This window comes from Ovis aries, chromosome 10 (assembly GCF_016772045.2).
Source record: "Ovis aries strain OAR_USU_Benz2616 breed Rambouillet chromosome 10, ARS-UI_Ramb_v3.0, whole genome shotgun sequence".
Lineage (NCBI taxonomy): Eukaryota > Metazoa > Chordata > Mammalia > Artiodactyla > Bovidae > Ovis > Ovis aries.
This window is the reverse complement of record NC_056063.1, coordinates 85833788-85855734: the sequence shown is the minus strand read 5'-3', so window position 1 is coordinate 85855734 and position 21947 is coordinate 85833788. Positions and strand designations below refer to the sequence as shown.

The 21947-nt window shown below is 61.2% G+C and overlaps 2 protein-coding genes across 3 annotated transcripts; both read right to left on the bottom strand.

Moving 5' to 3' along the window:
* Positions 1 to 818: 818 nt before the first annotated feature.
* Positions 819 to 13683, bottom strand: F10 (coagulation factor X). Its single transcript, XM_027973814.3, has 8 exons — positions 13580 to 13683; positions 11613 to 11773; positions 7795 to 7819; positions 6728 to 6841; positions 5370 to 5501; positions 3463 to 3683; positions 2197 to 2314; positions 819 to 1478 (listed from the first exon to the last, which is right to left on the bottom strand). The coding sequence occupies exons 1-8, from the start codon at positions 13647 to 13649 to the stop codon at positions 862 to 864; spliced, it is 1458 nt and encodes a 485-aa protein (XP_027829615.2). The 5' UTR covers positions 13650 to 13683; the 3' UTR covers positions 819 to 861.
* Positions 13684 to 15997: 2314 nt separating this feature from the next.
* Positions 15998 to 21851, bottom strand: F7 (coagulation factor VII). 2 transcript variants are annotated; one of them, XM_042255094.2, is made up of 8 exons: positions 21757 to 21851; positions 20458 to 20630; positions 18940 to 18964; positions 18754 to 18867; positions 18226 to 18366; positions 17561 to 17670; positions 17143 to 17266; positions 15998 to 16652 (listed from the first exon to the last, which is right to left on the bottom strand). In XM_042255094.2, exons 1-8 carry the CDS (start codon positions 21824 to 21826, stop codon positions 16054 to 16056), a joined length of 1356 nt encoding a protein of 451 aa, XP_042111028.1. In that variant the 5' UTR covers positions 21827 to 21851; the 3' UTR covers positions 15998 to 16053. The 2 variants fall into 2 exon arrangements, with proteins under 2 accessions (XP_042111028.1, XP_027829706.1); XM_027973905.3 differs by having other exon boundaries at positions 20458 to 20618.
* Between the last annotated feature and the right edge of the window lie 96 nt (positions 21852 to 21947).

Here is a 21947-nt window from a genome sequence, read left to right as displayed (position 1 = left end):
GGATGCTTGGGGACAAACCCTCTGGTTTGACCATTTCTGGGAAGCCTCTTCCCACTGATTTTTCCAAACTTGCAATATCTCCTGTTTACAAAACTGTCTGGTGACCCCTGGGGACTCTTGGGATGGAACTTTGGAACTTTGCTTTGTTGGGTTTCGCAAAAGGCTAATGGCTTGGGAAACACAACAGGCCCCGCTGAGGAGACCGTGTCTCTGAGAAGCAAGTCTGGCTTTCCTGACTGTTTGGCTTGGGGGCCTGGAGCTGGTGCAGGTGGGTGGGCTTGGCCTGGGGCTGTGACCATTCAAGGAGGGGCCCCCTCTCACAGCCCCCCAGCAAGCGCCCGGTGTGAAGGGGCCCTGCGGGGCATCGGGGACTCATCAGAGCTGGGTTAGTGCTCTGGACGCTGCCTGGACTCGGGACTTCAGAGCCCCAGCTGGGGACAGTCACCCTGGGGACGTGTGCGGGACTCCAGAGTCTGTGGGGCTGGGCCCCCGGACGCGACACCGAAGCCGGTAAAGAACCAGCAGATAGGTCAATGTCAAAACATCCCTGCAACAGGAAGCCCTCTGGGCCCCTCTTCCCAGGGCGCCTGCCTTTCCTGGGAGGGCCGGTGAGGGGAGATCCCGTCCAACCCAGCCCCAGCCCAGCTCCCAGATCCCCTGCAGAGTCCTGAGCGGCCTGGATGGCACCTTGGGGCTTCTGAGGACAGAGAGGCTCCTTCCTGAATCCCAGGGACACTCCCAGCGGGGGATGGGAGGCGGCCTGGGGCTGGTCCCTGGAGTCTCATTTCCGCTTCCGCGGGGTGAGAACAGACCCAGACTCAGGAGAGCACACAACTCTAATCAGGCAGGGAGGGAGCCCACTCAGAGTGGAATGGGAGGCGGGACCGTCCAGGTGGCGGCGGCTTCACTGGGGCTGCGGCTGCCCGCGGCCCTTGCTCCAGCCCTCATGATCTTGTCGATCCACTTGAGAAAGTTGGAGACCTTGGTGTAGACACCGAACTTGCCCTTGCGTGCGCACCCTTCGCCCCAGCTGACGATGCCGGTGACGAAGTAGGTGTCCCTGAAGCGGGTGACGTGGGGGCCGCCGCTGTCGCCCTGGCAGGCGTCCTCGGGCTGGGCGTCGTAGCCAGCACAGAACATGTTGGGCGTGATGCTGAAGCTGCTGGACAGCTTGCAGGCGTTGCGGTCCACGTAGGGCACCTCCAGCATCTTGAGCGTGGACGACGGGCGGCCCTTCTCGTGCGTGCGCCCAAAGCCGCTGACGATGCCCGTCTTCTGGGTCATCAGCGTGGCCTCTGCCCAGTCCTTCTCGGGCAGGCAGGCAGGTGCCACGTTCTGGCGGAACTGGATGGGCGTCTTGAGCCTCAGCACTGCGATGTCGAAGTCGTAGGTCTCCTTGACGAAGCGGCCGTGCTTCACGCTCATCTCCACCTCGTGCACCATCTCGTTGCCGTCCTCCTGCCCCGTGTTCCGGTCGCCTGAGGACGGGACAGGGCCATCAGCTCGGGCCAGCGCGTCGCTGACCCTTAAAGTAGTCGTGAATGGTTCCTGCTTAAAGACCGGCACGTGGTCTCTGGACAACGCAAAGTCTAGGCGAGAAGCGCGAGGCGGGGGGACAGCCTTCTGCTTCCCAGCCGGTGTCAGCGGTCACGACCCCTTGTGCACCCGTGGGTGGGACCAGCCACCTGGTCTGACCTGCCAGACCCCCCTCCCCAGGCCACGGGGCCGGGTGGGCACGGGTCAGAACCCATGCGTGCCATTCTCAGACCCAGAATGAAGGAAATAACTGAAATCTCTCCCGAGTGCTGCAGGCCCTGATGACGTGTGGAGCTGGCAGCGTCTAGAATTGCCGAGATGAGATTCGCCTGTAAACTTGTAAAATGCGTAATGAAAAGGCAATGTGACCAGCAAGTTAGGAATTGCCGACATGGCTCGCGCCTGTGGCTGGCACCGTGTGCTCACGGAGCAGCTCTGAGACCCGGCGGAGAAGGGGGGTGATCAGAATTAACCCCCAGACAGGATGTACCAGCCGCTCAGACGGCTGGGGGTGCTGGCGGGCTTCCTGGAGGAGGGGCCCCTCTTCCCCTTTCTCCCCCCGCCCAGGGTTTCAGGGCTTTAACTCCTGGTGTTTCCAGCGTCTGTCGGTCCCCGTGTCTGACCAGGAGGAGGGCTTCTGTGGGCGTGGGCGGCACTCACCGACCCTCACCGTGAACCTCTTGGCCTGGTGCAGGCAGTGGGCAGCCGTGAGGACGTAGAACTCGCTCAGGATGGTGCCCCCGCAGAATCCCTCGTTCTCCTCGTTGACCAGCAGAGCCTGCGGAGGGGCGGGTGCCGGGGGGCGTTACCCTTAACCGGCCTCCTCCCCGCCCCCGCCTGCAGCGGGCCTCCCCGCAGAAGGGCTCTTGGGGTTTTCAGGCTGGAACGAGGCCCTGGGCTTTGCCCCAGTGACCACCCCAGCGCCCACCCCCACGGGCTGTCCTGCCCAGCCCTGCTGGATCTCGGAGCCAGCCCGCCGTGGACCCCACGGTCCTGCCAACTGCCCAGTGCTGTGGGCTCCAGACTCGCCCACCAGGCCCTCCTGGTCTTCATTCTCCCTGCCCTTCCTGGGTGGCAGCATTACACTCTGGAGAAGAGGCCCCGGTGCCTTCAGACCAACACTCAAAATGCCCAGAGCCACCGTGACCCGCAGCACACTCTCTGGGGATGGTGGCGGGTGTGGCATGTCCTTCCACGGGCTCGTGGCACGTCAGACAGACGCAGGCCCAGTGTGTAGCCGTGGGCCAGTGGACATCATCACTGACGACTGTCGCAGCTCTGGGAACGTCACTTGTAGGAGAAGCCATCTTAGCTCTGGACACTAAAACCCTGAGGTGCAAGCAAGGGATCCGGGTAGATGGAGGCCCCAGGGAAACCCACTCGAGTAAACAGCAAGGCGTCCTCAGTGTGTGTCCGGCGTGGTATCTGGGACACGCGGTGCTAACAGATGCTCATTGTTTATCTGAAATTCACATGTGAGGGGAAGCCTGTGCTTTCACTTGCCAAGTCTGGCAACTTTAGTCCAAATTGACAACCAAAGAGTGATTTGTTTACCTTTGGAAACAAATGGATATATGTTTCGCTAAAGCACCGTCTGCCTCATTAGGACTTAGGTGTTTGGGTAAAAGAGTCTTTCAAATCAGGAGTGAAACAAGGAGAGAGACTCTTTTCGCCTCCTGTCAAACCCAGGAGAACGCACGGGCCTTGTGGGGCCGCCCTGTGCCCACAGAGCCCACCCTATAGCCCAGACTGGAGCCCCTCCTCTGCCCGGTGGGGGGTGTGGCGACTGAGAGGCCGGAGGCCCAGCCTTGGCGGCCCAGGCTCCTCCGGCAGGGCCCGATAGCCTGCGGCAGGCCCTCAACACCTGCAGTGCCCAGCAGACGCCTCCCCCGCCCCAGCCACCTGGCCTCCAAGCCCCGCAGTTACCTGCCAGGGGCATTCGCCCTCCGCGCAGTCCCTGCCGCCCACTATCCGGACCAGCTGACTGCCATCCTCCCCGGCGCTGGGCTCGGTCCTGTTGAGGCCCAGTAGGTGCAAGGAGCTCTCTGTGGGGCCCAGGTCTCCAGGGTCGTACTGCTCCAGCTCGCCAGAGTCAATGGCCCACCGCCGGCTGCGTCCCTGCGTGAACTTGCCGCAGGGGAAGGGCTCTGGAAGAAGCGCACGGGCTCAGCCAGGTGAGGAGGACATGGTCCACCCCCTGGGAGGAGCAGGCAGAGGAGCGTGCCAGGGGACAGGGCGGGGACCACAAGGAATCTTTGGGGAGTGGGGTGCCCTGTGTCCTGCTGGGTGGGGGTGGATCACGGGTGGGTGCCCTGACCTCTGGCTGGTCAGTGCTGAGGGGTCTCAGGGCCTCTGCAATCTGCTGGGATGCGTGCAAAAGTCAGGGGGCTGTGGATGAACAGAGGACCGTGGGGCTCTGGCGTTAATACATGGCTGGCGAGACACAGGGGGGCTGGGGGGCACGTGCCCGAACCCCGTCAGCTCTGCCATGCGTGTTGAACATAAGGAGACCAAGCCGTCCACCCTAAAGGAGGCCAGTCCTGAATAATCTTGGAAGGGCTGATGCTGAAGCTGAAGCTCCAATACTTTGGCCACCTGATGTGAAGAACCGACTTATTGAAAAAGACCCTGATGCTGGGAAAGACTGAGGGCGGGAGGAGAAGCGGACGACAGAGGATGAGACGGCGTGCTGCAGTCCGTGGGGTCACAAAGAGGCAGACACAGCTGGGCGACTTCACTTTTTTTTTTTACCAACAGAGACGTAGTCTCCCTGTCCTCCACCTGCTGAGAGGCTCGGTTTCAACAGCCGCCTCTGCCCTGAGATTGCCCACCACCCCGGCCTGAAGCTAGGCTCCGCATTCCTAACCACCCCCGGTGATCAGGGCTGCGGGGCCAGTGGGAAGCCTGCTGGAGGGGCTGTGGCCTCTCAGGTCCTCTGGCCCAACCCCGCCCCGCACGGGGGAGTCCTGGTCAGACAGGACCTCCCCCGGGGGAGTGAGACAGTGGGGAGTGGCTTGCCCACCTCCGGGTCCCCCAGGACCCGGGCCTTCACTCAGCCCTGCCTGAACTCCTGGCCCAGATGCGTGGTGTCCGGCTTTATCAAGGGAAAAGCCATTTCCATCTGGCCCACTGCAGCCAAGTCAGTTCTGGACGGCCCCGTGTGCCCCCCTGGCCCCTGCACCCCGTCTGAGGCTCCTTGGCCGGCCCGCACGTCTGGTGCTGGTGACTGTAGCCTCCCAAGCATGTGCCTTTCCCAGGGTTCCAGGCACCACAGCAGCGGCCCCACGGTTTGGTAGGGGCCAGACTGTGTGCAGCCTCACACACCATGTGCCCCCAGGAGCAGACGTCACAGGCCTGTCCCCCAGACGGCTCTCGGAAACAGCGGGTCTGTCTCCAGAACATACTCCCCACCCAGAGTCTTGGCCCTCACCACCCCCCAACACACCTGTGCAACCCCTCCTCGCACCCCCCTCCCTACACCCCCTCTCTGCACCCCCTCCCCTCACCCACCTCCCCGCACCCCCTCCCTGCACCCCCTCCCCTCACCCACCTCCCCGCACCCCCTCCCTGCAACCCCCTCACCCCAACTCCACACCTGTGCATGCCCCCTCCCCACACCCCACCCCCTGCACCCCCTCCCTGTACCCACCTCCCCGCACGCCCTCCCCGCACCCCCACTCCACACCCCCTCCCCTCACCCCCACTCCACACCTGTGCATGCCCCCTGCCCGCACCCCCCTCCCTGCACCCCCTCCCCGCACCCCTACTCCACACCCCCTGCCCGCACCCCCACTCCACACCTGTGCACGCCCCCTGCCCGCACCCCCTCCCACCTGTGGACACACAGGACTTGCTGTCGTCGCCCAGCACGTAGCCGCGGGCACAGGAGCACCGCACCTCACTGCGCTCCTCCCTGCAGAACTGGTCACAGCCCCCGTTGTCCACGCTGCAGAGCTCACGCGTGTCTGTGAGAAGGCGCGCAGCTAAGGGTACTGTCCCGCCAATGGGCTGGGGGGCCCCGAGGCCAGGCCAGCACCCTGGGCAGCCCCTGTCCCTCGCACCGCCTCCCGCGGGGTGGGGGGCCCGGCTTCCTAAGGCCCAGGGAAGCTGCCAGGGAAGGCCTGGGGGCAGAGGGTCTCAGGTTCAGCCCTCAGAGGGGCGGGGGGCTCTGGCCAGGGAGGCGGGACTTGAGTGGAGCTAGTGGGGCCGCAGGGTCCCCTCTGAGGCCTGTCTCCCCCGCGGCATAAAGGCCCTGGGTTCCGGGCTCCGTGTGGTGGGAGGAGGTGTGGCACCCGGCTCCTGGACTCAGGCCGGCTCCCGCGGGCTGTCCGTCATGACTGAGTGACCCGGACAGGTTACCTAGACTGTTTACCTGCTGGTGAAGGGGTGGAGGCCACACGCCTCCCAGGAGAGCGCCCAGGTCTTGAGAGGTGCTGGGCACAGAGCACCTCACAGCCGGGCGGAGGGGCATCACCCGGGCTCCAGTGTGCTGGACATCAGACTCCTGACACCCATCAGCCCTGCCACCCTGGCACCTGGCTTTACACTTCACCCTGGGCTTTCGTTACAGAAACTTCAGAAAACATGCCCGCCAGCCCCTGGGTCAGCCAAACGGTTTGGGGCGTGGGGCGTGGGGCGTGGGGCGTGGGGCGGAGGGGGCCCCTGGACAGCAGAGGGGCGGAGGCATGACTGATATTCCTGCTGGGGAAGTTCCAAAGTGTCCAGTCTGAGAGCATGCTCTCAGGATTATACGTTCAGAAACGAAAAGCAGATGGGCAAAGCTTTCTCCTTAGGGAAAACTGGTCTAATACTCATCTAATTTTTGTTAAAAAGTAATCCCTGTATTAGGAAAACTCAGCAATTTTTCCATGTAGTATTTCTTGTGTTAGATTTGGACAATCCCAGGTACTCAGCACTGATACCGCTCGAATTTCCAGACTCACAAGAAGCAGGAGAGACATCAGTTCGACATTAAGGGGCCCGCCCTGCAGCTGCTTGGAGGAGCAGGGACCTGCTTGGGGTCGCCTGTCCCCCACCCCGGGGCCGTGAGGCACTTTCCGCTGCTGCAGTGGCAGAGCCTGAAGGGCCAGGCTGAGCCGTGGTGGCCGCCGGTGGCCTCCTGGGGCCTCTGGCTCCCGCCCTCCACCCCACCAGGCAGCTCTGACCGGAAGGCACGGCAAGAGGAACTCACAGAATTCGCAGTTTTTGCCTTCAAACCCTTCCGCACAGGTGCAGGTGTAGTCCCCGATGCCGTCTTTACAGTGGCCGTGATTCAGGCACGGGTGGTCTTCACACTGGTCTCCATCTGCAAAGGAAGCACTTGGGACCGACGCTGGCAGCCAGCGCCCCGGGTCAGGGAAGCGAGCGCGCTGTGCTGGTCTTGGCACACGGTTTCAGGCAAGTGTGAACCTGGGGTTCTTCCTGTTTTCCTGCAAACATGTTGTCCTGTCTGGACTTTGTTACCCACTGCTTCTTTGCGGCCACATGTACACAAGGCATTTATCTAGCTAGACTGAGCGCTCCGATTCTCGCTGGGATATTTGAGAGTGCAAAGCACTGACAACATTTTTACATCAGGGAGAGGAGCCCGGGGCTGGGGAGTGGGTGCAGCAAAAGGAGGCTAGAGGCTAGGTGGCCAGCGGACACTTGTTCTGGGCTGAGCATCAGCAGGCAGGGAGTCTGGTTGCACTAGCCAAACGTCTGGGTGTGAAAGGAGAGAGAGCCCTGGCCCGGCGCTAACACGGCTCTGCGCTTCTTGCTACCTGTATACAGTGTAATTCAGGGGTGGAGCCAGCTGTCATCGTGAGAAATCTGAACATGGTTTCCAGAATGAAAACATCGTTATAACTCATACCAGAATGAAAACATTGTTATAACTCATACCACTTCAGAGGCTATAAGCCTTAAGTCAAGATGGTTGCCTTATGAGAAGACAAGTGTTTCAGATTCTCTTTTTTGTTTCTACCTAATATACTTGGGTTTTGAAAAATTGCCATGGAATTTGGTATCCTCAGATGGGAATGAACTGATTTAAATGTATATAATTAAGAAAACTAGAATTAAATAAAGTTACTGTAAAAACTATTTGACAATAACTATTCGGGAAGCACTCAGTAGGGAAAAGTCTTGGGTGAGTAAAATTTACACCTGAAAGGAAAGGAAACTCAGGAAGCATCTTCAACATTTGAATACAGTCTCTCCCATCTCAGTACCCTGATGAGTCCTTCTCACTTAGGATTAAAATAGAAAAGTTCTCACCTTTGTATATACTCCAGAATTCATCCTAAAAGGGAAAAAAGATTTTAAAGTGCATTAGGGAAAACAGGCATTTCATACCAATAGCAGCCATAATCTGATAACTCAAGTGAACAGCCTTTTTCCCAAACAGAGACCATTTTGTGGGACAAATTGCTCTGGAGCTATTCAATCTTAGAGGGATTTCCCCCCTAGATCTCCCGTATTTGTACAGTTGTGGCTTCAACACCTTTTTTTTTTTAAATACATGTTGGTATAATAAATTGTCCTATCTCGGCATCCATTTTCTTGCTTGCCAACAGCTGAACACAGCATCTGGAAAACACTTTGTAATCCTAACTTTACTTGCCTAGCTTTATTCTAGCAAAATCACCAATTCTGTGATCACAATCAAGGCTTTCACATTATTTGTCTCAACTGTGATTCGAAGTTACTTTTCTTGGACTGCAGACGTTTCTGTATGTTCTGGTCGTTTGCTTTTCACTGTGGAGAAACTTTGCGGAAACAAGAGCGACTGAAGTGCAATCTAAAGCACGTAGTTAGGTTCAGAAGCGGATCGGAAGCTTCATGCGTCACATTCAAACCCTGCAACAGGTCCACAAGGACAGGCGCCTGCAGTGCTGAGGGTTCCGTCACGTCGCAGTGCGCATCGACAGCACCCCTGGCGTGCTGCAGTCCACGGGGTGGCAGAGAGTCGGACACGACCGAGCGACTGCCCTGAACTGAGTGAGTGTTCTGTCGGGGGCGCACCAGTCTGTTTCACCCGTTCACCCAACAAAGGACTTTTGTACTATTTCTCGTTTGGGGCAACTATGAACAGAGATGCTACAGATGTTTCTGTACAGGTTTTGTGTGAAAAAAGGTTTTTAATTCTCTCCAGTGAGTATCCGGGAGCGAGACTGTGGAGCCACGTGGCCACTGGCTCAGAACCTGACTTCCCAGGCTGGCGGTCACAGGTGCGTCCCCACAGGCAGCGGTGAGCCGAGCCTGCGGCACAGCCTCCCCGGCACCTGCTCCTGGCCAGGGCCTCTCCGTCTCCGAGTCTCCTGTGGGTTTCATTTGCTTTTCTGGAATGCCTAATCACACCAAGCATCTTCTCAGATGTTTATTTGCCATCCACATATCCTCTTCAGTGAAATGTCTGTTCAGATCTTTGTTCACTATTTTATTGGATTGCTTACTCTCTTCTCTTGTGCTGTGGGAGTTCTTTAAAAAGTCTGAGTGGAAATCTTTTGGCAGATATGAGATTTGCAAATATTTTCTTAGTCAGCAGCCCGTATCTTCATCCTGTTAACAATGTTTTTCACAGGGCAAAAGTTTTAAATTTAGAGTAAGTCCAATTTTTCTATATTTTCTTTCATGGATTATGCTTTTGGGGCCATGTCTAATAATTTTTGCCCAACTTTGTGTCATGAAAATTTTCTCCTGAAAGATTCCTGTTTTATCTTTAGAGCTATGTGACCCATTTTGAGTTAACTTTGTAGTTGTGGGAAAAAGCCGACCTTTTTTTGCATATAGATGTACAGTTACTCTAATACCATTTTTGAAAAAGAATTCTTTTTCCACTGAAATGCTTATGCACCTTTCTCGAAGATCAGTTGGCCATATTTGTGCGGGTCTAGTTATGGGCTTTCTATCCCGTTCTGTTGATCTGTGTTTATTCCTCTGCCAGTACCGCACATCAATATCTCTGTGAGTAATGTAACGTTATTAAGGCATCTTTAAATCAGGTAGTGTGATTCCTCCAACTTTATCTGCTTTCTCAAAACTGTTTCAGTTATTCTAATTCCTTTGCTTTCCCAAATTTCAAATTTTAGAATGAACTTGTCTCAATGTGACGGAAGTTTGATTTGCATTAAATCTATATGTCCAATTGGGAGGAATCCGTCTCTTAACATGTTGTCTTTCAAACCACGAGCAGCCCGTGCCCACTTACTTAGCTCTCCCTCTTTCCGCAGCGTTTTGCAGATTTCAGCACACAGATTGTGTATTTTTATCAGATTTGCACATGGATACTTTTCTCTGGGCCAAGACTGAGTAGCATTAATTTTTTTAAATCTTTGGTTTCTAACTGTGCATTGCTTGGAGAAGGAAATGGAAACCCACCCCTCCAGTGATCTCGCCTGCAAAGTTCTTTGGCCAGAGGAGCCTGGCCAGCCGCAAAGAACCGGACATGGCTGAGCATGCATGTACGTTACTACTACACGGAAATACGATTAATGTTTGTGTGCTGACCTTGTACTCTGCGACCTAGACACATACATTTTAGGAGTTTTTTTTTGCAATTCCATGGGATTTTCTATGTAGGTTATCATGTCACTGGCCAATAGGGATAGTTTTATTTCTTCTTCTTAACTTACTGTTAAACTTTCCGCACAGCTAGGGCCTCTGGTGCAGTGATGGATCGGGAGTGTTGGGAACGGACATCCTTGCCTTCTTCCAGTATCAGGGAAAGCATTCAGCTTCCACTGCGGTTCCTGGTTAACAGTCTTTACCTTGTTGAAAAAGTTCCTTTTTAGTTGTAACTTGGTGAAAGTCTTTGAAATTATGAATGGCTGTTGCGTCCTCTCTGGTGCTTCTCTGTGTCAGTTGGCACCACGGTGTGGGTTCTTCCTGAGGTGGATTACGCCGAGTGAGTGAGGGAAAGCCGCTCAGTCATGCCTCACTCTTTGTGACCCCAAGGACTACACAGCCCGTGGAATTCTCCAGGCCAGGATACTGGAGTGGGGAGCCATTCCCTTCTCCAGCGGATCTTCCCAACCAAGGAATCGAACTGAGGTCACCTGCGCTGCAGGCAGATTCTTTGCCAGCTGAGCCACCAGGGAAGCCCAGGAATACCGTAGCCTATCCTTTCTCCAGCAGGTCTTCCCGACCCAGGAACTGAACCCATCTGGGCCTTGACATTTCCTGTTCAAAGGGTTCTAACTAAGAAGTGGAACCTGCAGATAACTGTCATATCATGTGCTTTGGCAATTCAAGGTTTGGAGGAATTGGTCCATTTCCTCCAGACTGTCCAAATTCTATCCAAATTCATGCATAGAATTTTTCGTAGTATTCACTTATTAATCTTCTAACATATACGAGGCCTGTAGTAATGTCCCTTCTTTCATTCTTGACATAATCTGTATTCTTTTTTATCAGTCTTGTTAAAGCTTATCAGTTTTATTTATTTTCTCTATTATTTTTCCCGCCTTTGATTTTATTGATTTCTCCTCTTTGGGGTTTGCCTTTGTGTGTGTGTCTTAATGTGGAAGCTTAAAGTATCGTTGTGAGAACTTCTTTCCCGGTAAGCAGAGTAATTCTATAAACTTCCCTATAAGCACTGCTCAGCGGCTTCCCACAGATTTTGTTGTATACCCTCTTTGTTCAGCTGAAAGTATTTCCTAACTTCACTTGAGACTTTTCCTTTAACGTGTGGATTACTTAGGGAACTCCCTGGTGGTCCTGTGGTCAGGATGAGCTTTCACTGCGAGGGCGCAGGTTCAGTCCCTGGCTGGGGAATTAAGATCCCAGAGGCAGTGGGGCATGGCCAAAGGCGACTAACCATTCAACACTTTAAGATTATAAGGACGGACGTTCTAAGGAAGTAAGGATGAGTGTGTGGGGAACGATGCTGAGGAGAAGGGCGGAACATGCGCGGCCACTGGTGTTAGACACCCTCACTGCCTAAAGAGGTGGCCTGGACCCCGAGGGTCGTGGCAGACGCCTGCGTGAAGAGCGCGCACCCGGGGACCCTGTGTGCAGCCCGGCCCCAGAGCTCATTCCAAGACCCAACGCCTCACGCTTCACTGGCCCCGCGCCCTGGCCTCACGGCCCCTCACCGTCTTCTCCTTGTCCTCAAAGACCTCTCGGGCCTCCTCGAACGAGCAGGCCTCCTCCCGGCATTCTCGCTCCAGGTTCCCCTGCTTCATCTCCTCCAGGAACGAGTTGGCCCTGCGGGCTCTCTGCAGGACACGGTGGGCCTGGTCCCGGGGCAGGAACACTGGGCAGGAGGACAAGGCTCTCACGGGCTCGCCACGTGGCCACGCACCGCCTCCCGCGAGCGTGAGCGGTGGATGGGTCAGATGGTGCCTGGAGCTGCTCCCGCCGGGCCGCCCGCCCCGTGCCGAGCCCGCGCCCTCCTGGAACTCGGCCCTCCTGGAGGCACTGGGGCCTGCCCCTCCCGGGCCCCTCCGCCGCTCTGTCCTGGGCTCAGCCGTGCCCTCTGCCTGCGCCCCCAGGCCTGTGCTCAGTGCGAGGTGGGGACTTGCGACTTGGTTTTGCACGGTCTACAACTGAAAGCATCACTTGCTTCGAGAGCCAGGACGCACAAACCCATGAGTGAAGCAAAAGCTTCAGGGAATGGTGCTGTTGCTGTTATTTCCTACAAAATAGTACCCGTCACAGAATTTTCTGCTTGAGTCTGTCCCATTTCATCAAAAACAGCTAACTTGATTTCGCGACTCACAAAGCAGTCGTGACCTGCCCGCGACAGTGTCTGGGGCCCGGGGGTCCCTGGTCCTCCCCGCGCGTCTGTGCTCGGCCGTCCCCATGCTGCCGCCGTCTGCTGCCTCGCCGCTCTGCCCTCTCTCCACGGGAGGCCCTTGGCTCCTTCCCCTGGCGCTCTGCCTGCGCGCTCTACTCTGTTCTGCTGAAGAATTTAGTCTCTCACTAAGACAGGTGACTCAGGGGCGTGTATTTGATGTATTTCTGGTCCCAGCTCACGTCCTGAGCTCTGTGTTTGCAACCCCGTCCGCAGTGACTGTCCGCCCTAGGCCGTCTCAGAGCGCCAAGCTCCGCGAGTCGGAAACTGAAATGCAGGACTGCAGAGTCAGTCTCAAGCGGGAAATGTGTCTTGGTCACCGACTGCCGGATACTGGCGAGTGGGGTTACAATCCCTCCCTCTCAGGGTTATTTTAGAGAGTGTATGAAACTCCTGAGTGTTGGTTGTCCTATCTCCAGCTACCTTCTCTTCCAAATCCCCCCCTTCTTTTAGTGACAGCTGGCTTTCCTAGCAGGGCCAGGCTCAGCCTTGTTCTCTGTGGGCCCCTCCCCACACTCCAGACCTCTCCCCCAGTGAGTGGTTGCTCGGAGATGCAGCCCCCCCTTCCCCTGCGTGGCCGCCCTCCTGCACCACTTGCCTCTGTCTCTCTCTTCCCTCTTCCCAGCTTCCCGGGCTGCGGAACTTCTGCCTCAGCCAGCAGGCAAGCACGCAGGCAGCTCTGGGGCTGCCTCTCCGCTCTGCTCTCTGGCCTCCGGGATGGGCCTGGGTGCTGGGAGGCGCAGAGCCCCTCTGTGCACGCTCAGGTTGGGCAGCCCCTCCCCGGGCAGAGCCAGCCTGAGGGGTGGCTCTTCCCTGCCTTGGAAGGCCCTCCCTGCCTGTGACCCCTCTGTGACCCTCCCTGCCTCTGCCTCTGACCCCCTCTCATCGTCCAGACAGAGGGGCTCCCCCCTGCCTCTGCCTGTGACCCCTCTGCTTCCCGGACAGAGGGCCTCCCCCCTGCCTCTGCCTGCTGCTGCCCACCCCCCGGGCTCCCACCCTCCCCCGCTGCCCCTGTTTCTGTCTGTCTCCCCCCCTCTCTTTCTGCCCTCACTTCCCTGTACTCTGATCCGCCGGCCGACTTCCCACCCACGGGGAGACACATCTGGCCCTGAGCGCCCCAGGCTGAAGCCGCAGCCAGCGTCTCAGGCCGAGCTTCCACAGAGGCTGTGTGCCCACTCTCCACTCAGGAAGTTCAAGGGCATCGCCCGGATGCTCCCCTCCCCTCCCCCGAGGCCACCTGCAGTCCGCAGGGTGAGGGCCACTTACCGCTCCCCGCCGGCCGCAGGAGGCCGCCCAGGGCGGTGCTGAGCAGGACGAGTCGCAGCAGGCCCGCCATGGTGGGGCCCTTCCAAGGACAGCCGTGCGTCCCCGCGGCGACAGGCCTGCGGGGCAAGGTCCGCTCGCCCTGGCTGGCGGGCAGCTGGCGCCCGGCCTGCTTATCGCGGCCGCCGGTTGGAGCCCAGGCCTGCGGGGGTGGGGGTGGCTCTGGGGGCCTGGCCGCCCTGCCGCTGCAGCCCCGGGGAGGTCCCGACAGAGCTCACTCTCGTCCTGAGCCGTGTCCGGCTCCCAGACGCCCACACCCAGCTCTGTCATCCTTAAGACTGCGATAAAAGTCAAATCTCATTTTCCCATCTGTTTTTCTAGGATGGAAAACTGAGCTTTAGAGAGAGGTGGTGTGCTGTCCACGGTCATGGGTGTGGGCGTGGGGTTAGGAGCCGGGGCTTTCTGCCCAGGCTGGGCGGGAGGTGAGGGCACTGCGCCGGGCCAGGGGCTGCTCTCCCAGCCAGGAAGCACCCCTCTGGGGAGCAGCAGGTGTGGGACATGACCGCTGTGGCTGAGCAGGGCTCTTCAGGGAGACGTCCGCGGGCTGCCAGCGGGTGGTGCTGTCCTGGGAGGCGAGGAGGTCACACTGTCATTGGCTGAGCATGCCCACCCCGCCCCTCGCGGGAAGCCTGCTTACCAGGCCTGTGTGCAGCGTGGAGAGGGGCTCTGGACACAGCAGGTGTGGGGTAAGCACCAGCGCGCTGAACGGACTGTGATGTCCCCAGACGCTCCTGCTGGGCACCCAGGCAGGGCTGGTCTTTGGCAGAGAGGTCACCGTGGTAAAGTGAGGTCTCCCCTGTTCTCTGTGTCATCCCTGCCCTGCAGGGCGTGTGGGGTGAGGCGGGGCTCTGTATCAGCCCCTGCCCCATGCCCGCACCCAGCTGTCTGGGCAGGCAATGCTCCCCGACATTGCCTGATGCGGTGAGGCCCACCCAGGACCCGGTCAGTCCCTTCAACCCCCTCCCCTCCTCTTCCAGGAAGAGGAGCCCAGCCAGCTTTCGCTTCAGGAAGAAAGAGCAGACTCTGGGTTCAGGGCCGCTGGGGGCCTGGGACACTTGGCTAGAGCGTCCTGAGTGTCTGCAGTGTAAGCTGTGAGCTGGGGCCGCGGGAACGCTGGACGACCTGTGTCACGGTCCACAGCTGGGTGGCCCCTCCTCCCCACACCTCATTCCACCTGCGCCGGTTTCATGGAAGCAGGACCCCATTTACAGATGAAATGGGGGGCAGAGAGGGTTAGCAGTGAGGCTGCGGACACCAGCCGGAGCTGGAGCCGGAGTGGCCCCAGGGGGCCCAGCCCAGGGTCAGGGTGCGTGCGGTGTGTGCCCAGTGAGAACCCCGGGGCAACGGAGGCCAGGCGGTGGGCACGTGAGTCTGCAGGTCAGACGGCCTCTTCTTCGGCCCGGCAGCCTCTGCCCCAGCGACTCAGCGCTGCTGTTTTGGGCAGTCTGAGTGACGTATGTGTCCAGGTGTGTGGCCAGGCTCGCCCAGCCCTGCTTGGGACAGGAGACGTGGCTGGACCGTCCGGCGGGGCATGGCCCAGAAACCCTAAGTGTGGTGTGCCGGAGTGGAGGGATGAGACCCGAGGTGGGGGGTGGGGTCTGGAGCTCCCCGCCCTGGTTCCTCATTCCTCCCCCGCTGCAGCCCGTTACCTGAGAGACTCGATAAAAAGGTAGCTTGAGGGCCCACCCCCAGCCCGCCGAGCCGGGAGGCACCTGCATTCTGCGGAGGGCCCCTGCCAGTCCTCAGGCCTGTGCCGTCTCCTGGGGCCTCAGCCGGGAGAGACAAGCAGCCCCCGAACCCAGGAGAGCGTCCACATCGGAAATGGCTTCACGCGAGGGTTCACTTCAGCAAGGCTGGTGACTGTGGAGGAGCCCGGCGCAAGGACCAGCATGAGGGTCTCCGAGAGACCGCTCTGGGCCGTGCAGAGAGAGCAGGAGGGGGCGGGCCCGCCCGTGGTTGGGGGCAGGGGAGGGGCAGGTGTGCGAGGCTGTGTGTGCTGCATACTCAGAGGGACGTGGAAGGCCGATCACCACGGAGAGTGGGGGGTGCTCACATTTACCCGGAAGGAAGACGCAACGCTAGGGTGAGTGACAAGCCAGACGGGAAGTGGCCCGGGCCACGGTGAGGCCAGCTGGCCCTGTGCTGCCCGCACGCTGCCTCCGGTCCGGTCCGGACGCCTCCAGGGCCTCCAGGGCCCCTTTGCCACCCTCCCCGTCTGTCTCTCTCCTGCCCTCTGTCTCTCTCCCTCCTCTGTGTCTCTCCATCTCCCAGTCTCCATTTCTGTTTCCCTCCCCCTGCCCCACCCCAACCCCCCTTGCCCCCCGACCCTGCTTCCCTGCCCAGGAACCACAGGAGAATCTCTGCCTTTGGTGCCTGGGCGCCAGGCACGCTCAGCGGCTTTATTCACAGGGCAGGGGCTAGGGCAGCAGCGGGACCCGGAGGAAGCCCCGCCTGGGCGGCGGGTGGCCCATCAGCCGCTGTAGCCAGGCCGTGTAGCGGGAGAGCCTCGTGTAGACCCCAAAGTGGCCGGCCGCCGCGCAGCCCTCACCCCAGCTGACGACGCCAGTCAGGAACCAGGTGCCCCGGAAGTGCGTGGCGTGCGGGCCGCCGCTGTCCCCCTTGCAGGCGTCCTTGCTGCCGTCGGTGTGGCCGGCGCAGAACATGTTGTCCGTGACCGCAGGCCCGCCGGGCCTCTGGCGTGACTGCTGCAGGCAGTCCTGGGTCAGCAGCCGGGGCACGAGCACCACCATGAGCCTGCGGGCGGTGACCCCGCGCTCCAGGAGCTGGCCCCAGCCGCTGACGGCCGAGAAGCGCACGAAGGCCAGTGTCTGGTCCGCGAAGTCTGGGTCGGGCAGGCAGAGGGGTGCCACGTGGTCGCTCAGGGCCACGGGCTGCGCCAGCTGCAGCAGCGCCACGTCGTGGTCCGTCTTGCCCGGCACGTACTGCTCAGGGACGATGACCCGCGCCACCCGCCGCTCCTGCTCTGGGCCCTCCACGAGGCCGAGGTCGTGCTCACCTGCGGGGCACCAGGACCATCTGCTGTCATCCCCCTTGCGGCGTGGGCCCTGGGCTCCTTTCCTGGGAACAGGGGGCGCACGTTCCCCCCCGAGGTGGGCGGGCATCCTCCCGGGGGCTGCCAGCAGGAGAGTCGGGGCAAATCCGGACCCAGAGGTGCTGGAGGTGAGTGGGGGTTTGGGTGGGCAGCATGGTAGGGGAGGAGGGGTGCCCTGGTCCCCCTGCCCCTGGGGCCCCGGTCATCCCGTAGGCCTGCAGGGCAGAGCACCCAGGGAGAGCACCCCCGTGGGGTCCTGGCCGGAGCAGCGTCACCCGGGGCTGCGTCTGGGCAGGAGAGGCTGTGGGGGGCAGGCGCAGGGGCCCCGGGGTATGGGGTCTGCCCACACATTGCCTGCGTGCGGCTCTTTCTGGGAAAGTCGCTGCCGCTCACGGGAGCGGTGGTTGGAAGCCCGGAAGCTCTGTGGGACAAGGGAGGAGCCCACACCACCTACCCAGCACGGCCGTCAGGTTCCACCAGCTCCGGAGCCTGTCAAAGCAGTGGGCAGCAGAGACCACCCAGGTCGGGCCAACCAGGGTGCCCCCGCACAGCAGCGCCCCGTTCAGCTTCAGCATGGCCTGGCGGACGTGGCACACGGCAGGGATCACATCATGCTCACGGCCGCCTGGGGCTCCCCTCCCTCGCGTGGGGGCTGCCCGGGACACTGCGTCCGTCCAGGTAAGGGGATGGGGAGCGAGTGGGCCCCGGCCGGAGGGTGGAAATGCCGGGCTGGGGTCCTCTGCTCTGGCAGAGTGTCAGCCAGGCCCAACCCAGCGGGCCTGGAGATTCGCCTGCCAGGCAACCCTCCCCTCCCCTCCCCCAGGCCTGACAAACCTCCCCTCCCCTCCCCTCCCCCAGGCCTGCAGCCTCACCTGCCAGGGGCACTCGCCTCTGGGGCAGACATGGCCCCCCACGATTCGCCCTTGGGGCTTGCTGCCATTTCTTTTTTCCAGAACAGGTATTTTCCCGCACGGATATTCCACTGTGTGAGATAGAAGTCAGCAGGACGTGGGTGAGACGGAGGCTGTGTGGCTGTGCCAGCGAGCGCCCTGTGTTGGCGGCTGTGCCCTCTCCTGGCTGGGGTTTCAGGGGCCCTGGGGGAGCTGCTGGGGCCGGGCGGCAGGGCCCGTGGGCCTGGGTCCTGCTGGTGTATCCGGGGCTGGAGACAGGCAGCCTGATGCCACCAGAGGGCCCGGGATGTGCTGCGGGGGGTGAGCAGCATCTCAGGCAGCCCAGCCGCTCTCCGACACTGCTCTTGGTTTCTATCCGCCTCCGGGAAAGCCCCAGGCCAGAAAGGGCAGCATTTGAGGTGGTCGCTCTCTTGGGGCTGCTAGACGAGGCCGCCTGCACGATCCTCGGGAGACCAGGGCTGGTGAGGCACCTCCACCCTCCGCCCAGAGCACCCCCTCGCCTTGGCGAGGCTCAGGGATGCTCCTCCCCCGGGGCCCACCTTTTAGCCACAGAGGACATACAGCAGGGCAGTGGTGCTCATCGGGAGTGGAAGCACACACCCCAGGCCTGGGCCCGGGCCCGTTACCTGTGGGCGCGCAGGACACCCCGTCTGCCTGGAGCGCATAGCCCTCGTGGCACCAGCAGAAGCGCCCGGCCCCTGGGTCGGCCCCACAGTACTGCTCACAGCCGCCGTTCTCGTTGGCACAGATCAGCTGGCTCTGCTTGTCTGCGGGCACAGGGCACAGCTGACGCGGCCCCTGGTCAGGGCAGGAAGCCCGGTGGCCGCCCCTCCCTGGGCCAGAGGCCAGGCCTGCGTGGAGGAAGAGGACACCCCGCAGACGACCCTGGAGGGTGAGGCCCAGGCCTGGGGGTCCCGGGCCAGGGGACATTGGCCACAGGGGCGGCAGGACCCCCGCGCCAGGAAGCAGGGGAGCTGGCAGAGACGAGTGGCTCCCCCGGCTTTGCCCCGTGCCCAGAGCCCAGAAGCGGACAGGGTGTCCAGCGGGTCAGCACCCAGAACCCCGCAGCCAGGACGCTCGGGTGGAAGCCTGCGAGGGCGCCGAGGCCCCCCTCCCACCTGGTGAGTCGGCAGCCTCCCGGCCCCGCTCCTCACCCGTCTCGCAGTTCCGGCCCTCGAAGCCGTCGGGGCAGAAGCAGATGTAGGCCTGGAGCTGGTCCTCACAGGAGCCCCCGTTCTGGCAGGGGCTGGAGGCGCACTGGTCCCCATCTGCGGGCAAGTCGCTGTTACCAGGCTGACGGGTGGCTGGCGGCAGATGGGGTCGGCCAGTCACCTACTCACCATTGTAGGAAACCCAGAACTGCCTCTGAGGGAGCAAGAGGAAGCCGCGTGAGATGTGGGCGCCTAGGCAAGCGTTTACGTCCCTGTGGGGGAGGCGCCGGGCGGCTGGGGCTTCCGACCAGCCCTCCCAGTGGGCTCTGGAAGCCACACCGCTCCTGTGGAGACAGGTGGGTTCATCCAGGGAAGCGAGTTTTTTCTCTAATACCCGCCCCTCCCATTGCTAAGGCCACAGAGGTCTGAATCTCCTCTCCCAAGTTCCAACCCTAGGCTTCAGCACCAGCCCTGCCATGTCGGAGCTGTGAACGTGGGTGAGACCCCACACTCCCCGAGCCTCTGGGCTGCCCCCGATGCTGTGCTGACAGTCCAGACACCCGCTGACCAAGGAGAATGTGGGAAAGACACGTGAAAGTGCCCTGCCAGTTCCAGGGGCCTCTTCAGTAACAGGGATTCCCCAGGGATCTTTAGGCCAATGAAAAACAGCTCTGTTGCTGTGAGAACACACCAAGGTGAAATCTGCTGGAAGGTTCTGAAAACCACAATCCACTCCGGTTCTCCTGCCTGAGAACCATGGACAGGCGAGCCCGGTGGCTACAGTGCGTGGGGTCGCAGAGAGGCAGACACGACTGAGCGACTCAAACACACACACAGACGCAAGGGGTGACCGTCCTTAGCGCGGCGGGGAAGGGCCGTGGGAGCCCTGCCTGCGAGTGCAGAGTGTGCGCCGTGCCAGGTGCGTGTTCCATGCGTGTGAGACGTGTGTCGTGTGTGTGATGCGTGTCCCATGCCAGGTGTGGGTCCCATGCATGTGAGACGTGTGTCCTGTGCGTGTGAGACATGGGTCCCATGCGTGTGAGACATGTGTCCTGTGTGTGATGCGTGTCCTGTGCCAGGTGTGGGTCCCATGCATGTGAGACGTGTGTCCTGTGCGTGTGAGACGTGGGTCCCATGCGTGTGAGACGTGTGTCCTGTGTGTGATGCGTGTCCCATGCCAGGTGTGGGCCCCATGCGTGTGAGACGTGTGTCCTGTGTGTGATGCGTGTCCCATGCCAGGTGTGGGTCCCATGCGTGTGAGACGTGTGTCCCATGTGGGGTGTCCCTCGAGTGTGTGGGGAGAGGGGGTCCTGTCTCTGGCCTCCTGATCCTCAGCCCCCTGGAAGGAGACAGTTTCAGCAGGGACCTCTCTGCTCGTGGGCGGGAGGGGAGGCCCGCCCCACCTGCTCCGCCCCGCTGGGGGAGGCACAGGCTCCCTAGTTGCGCCCTCCCCACTCGCGCATCCCTGAGGCGGCCCTGGCCGGGGTCGCCGATGGCTCCAATGGGTCTCTGAGGGCTGCTGGACAGGTGGCCCTGCCCGGGGCCTGGACGGCTTACGGGGTCGGGGGCCATCCTCAGGGGGGTGAGGGCACAGGAAACTGCTTCTGGATGAGGGGTGAGGATGCGCAGGGGGTCTTGGCATGGGGAGACCCCGGCCCCTGGCGCCCAGAGCCCGCCACCCGCCCCCGGCCCGCCGGGTGAGCTCACCGTCCTCTCCTCGTTGCGGAAGATCTCACGGGCCTCCTCGAAGGAGCAGAGCTCCTCCTTGCACTCCCGCTCCAGCGAGCCCGGCCGCAGCTCCTCCAGGAACCCGTTGGCACGCCGGGGCCGATGCAGGACGCTGAGGGCCTGCTCCTGGGGCAGGAAGACTGGGGGGCACGCTGTGAGACACGGGGGCGACGGCACCATCCCCCCACCTGTAACAGCACCTCCCCACCACCCTGCCCCCCCATGATGCGATCACAGGCCCCTGCCCCCCCTCGGTGATGGGATCACAGGCCCCCTGACCCCCCTCGGTGATGGGATCACAGGCCCTCTGCCCCCCACCCCGGTGATGGGATCACAGGCCCCTGCCCCCCACCCCGGTGATGGGATCACAGGCCCCCTGCCCCCCACCCCGGTGATGGGATCACAGGCCCCCTGCCCACCCCGGTGGTGGGATCACAGGCCTCCCACCCACAGCCTGGCTAGTTTGCAGCAGGAGCGTTTCTCACGGCTGCCAACGGGCAGCACCGCACAGGCTTCATATGGGAGGAGAAGGCGACATGTTTAATTATAACATGTCCACGCCCTTAACCGGGTCCCTTCACTTCCAGTTTATCCTAAGGAGATGCTCTGAGCCCCGCAGACACGTGGCCGCTGGGAGAGCTGCAGACACTGGCAGCGCTAACGACCCACCCCCGGCGACCCCAGGCGGACAAAGACGGTTAAACAGGAAGGACCCGGGGGGCCACCGGCACTGGAGCAGGCCTGCGGGTGGGGCCCCGCAGCCGGTGTGGGCGCCGGGGCAGACGTGGACGGGTCTAGGGGATGGTGTCGGCACCTGGCTTCCGCCTCGGCCACCCCTCGGGGCTGGGGAATCACGGTGGTGACCGCTCACAGAGCCGCCCGCCCGTGTTCCCACTCAGGCCTCTCCGCGTTCGTGGGTGGGGGTCGTGTTCACTGCCGCGGTGGCTGAGCACCAGGCGCAGCATCTGTGCCCTGTCCCTGGGAGAGGGGGTCCACCAGCGAGCGGCTGAGAGCAGAGCGGGAGACGGGTCGCCTCTGAGCCCGCGTCGGCCTGGGGGGCGGTGGAGGCAGGGGAGGGCCCGCCGTGGCCAGGGAGCCTGCCCCCAGGCGTCTGGGAGGGGACTGGGCTCCAGGGGCTCCGCTCATCTTTTGAAAGGCAGGCAGGTCAGAGAGGACCCTCCAGCCAGGCTCCCGGCAGACGGGAGTGCCTACCATGCAGGCCAGCTTTGGGGGCAGCTGGCCTTCCACGGGGTTAATGGGGAACCTCCCCCCACTTACCTGCCTGCAGGGACCCCCGCAGGCTGAGCAGAAAGCAGAGGAGGGCCAGAGCCGTGGCCTGGGGCAGCATGGTAGGGTCCTAGGTCGCTCAGGCTGTTGACTTTCCCGGGGCGGGCAAAGTTCTCCCAGAGCCGGAGGCGGTGGGGGAGGGTGCTGCAGTCCTGGCGCAGGGCCTGCGGACGGGGGCTGGC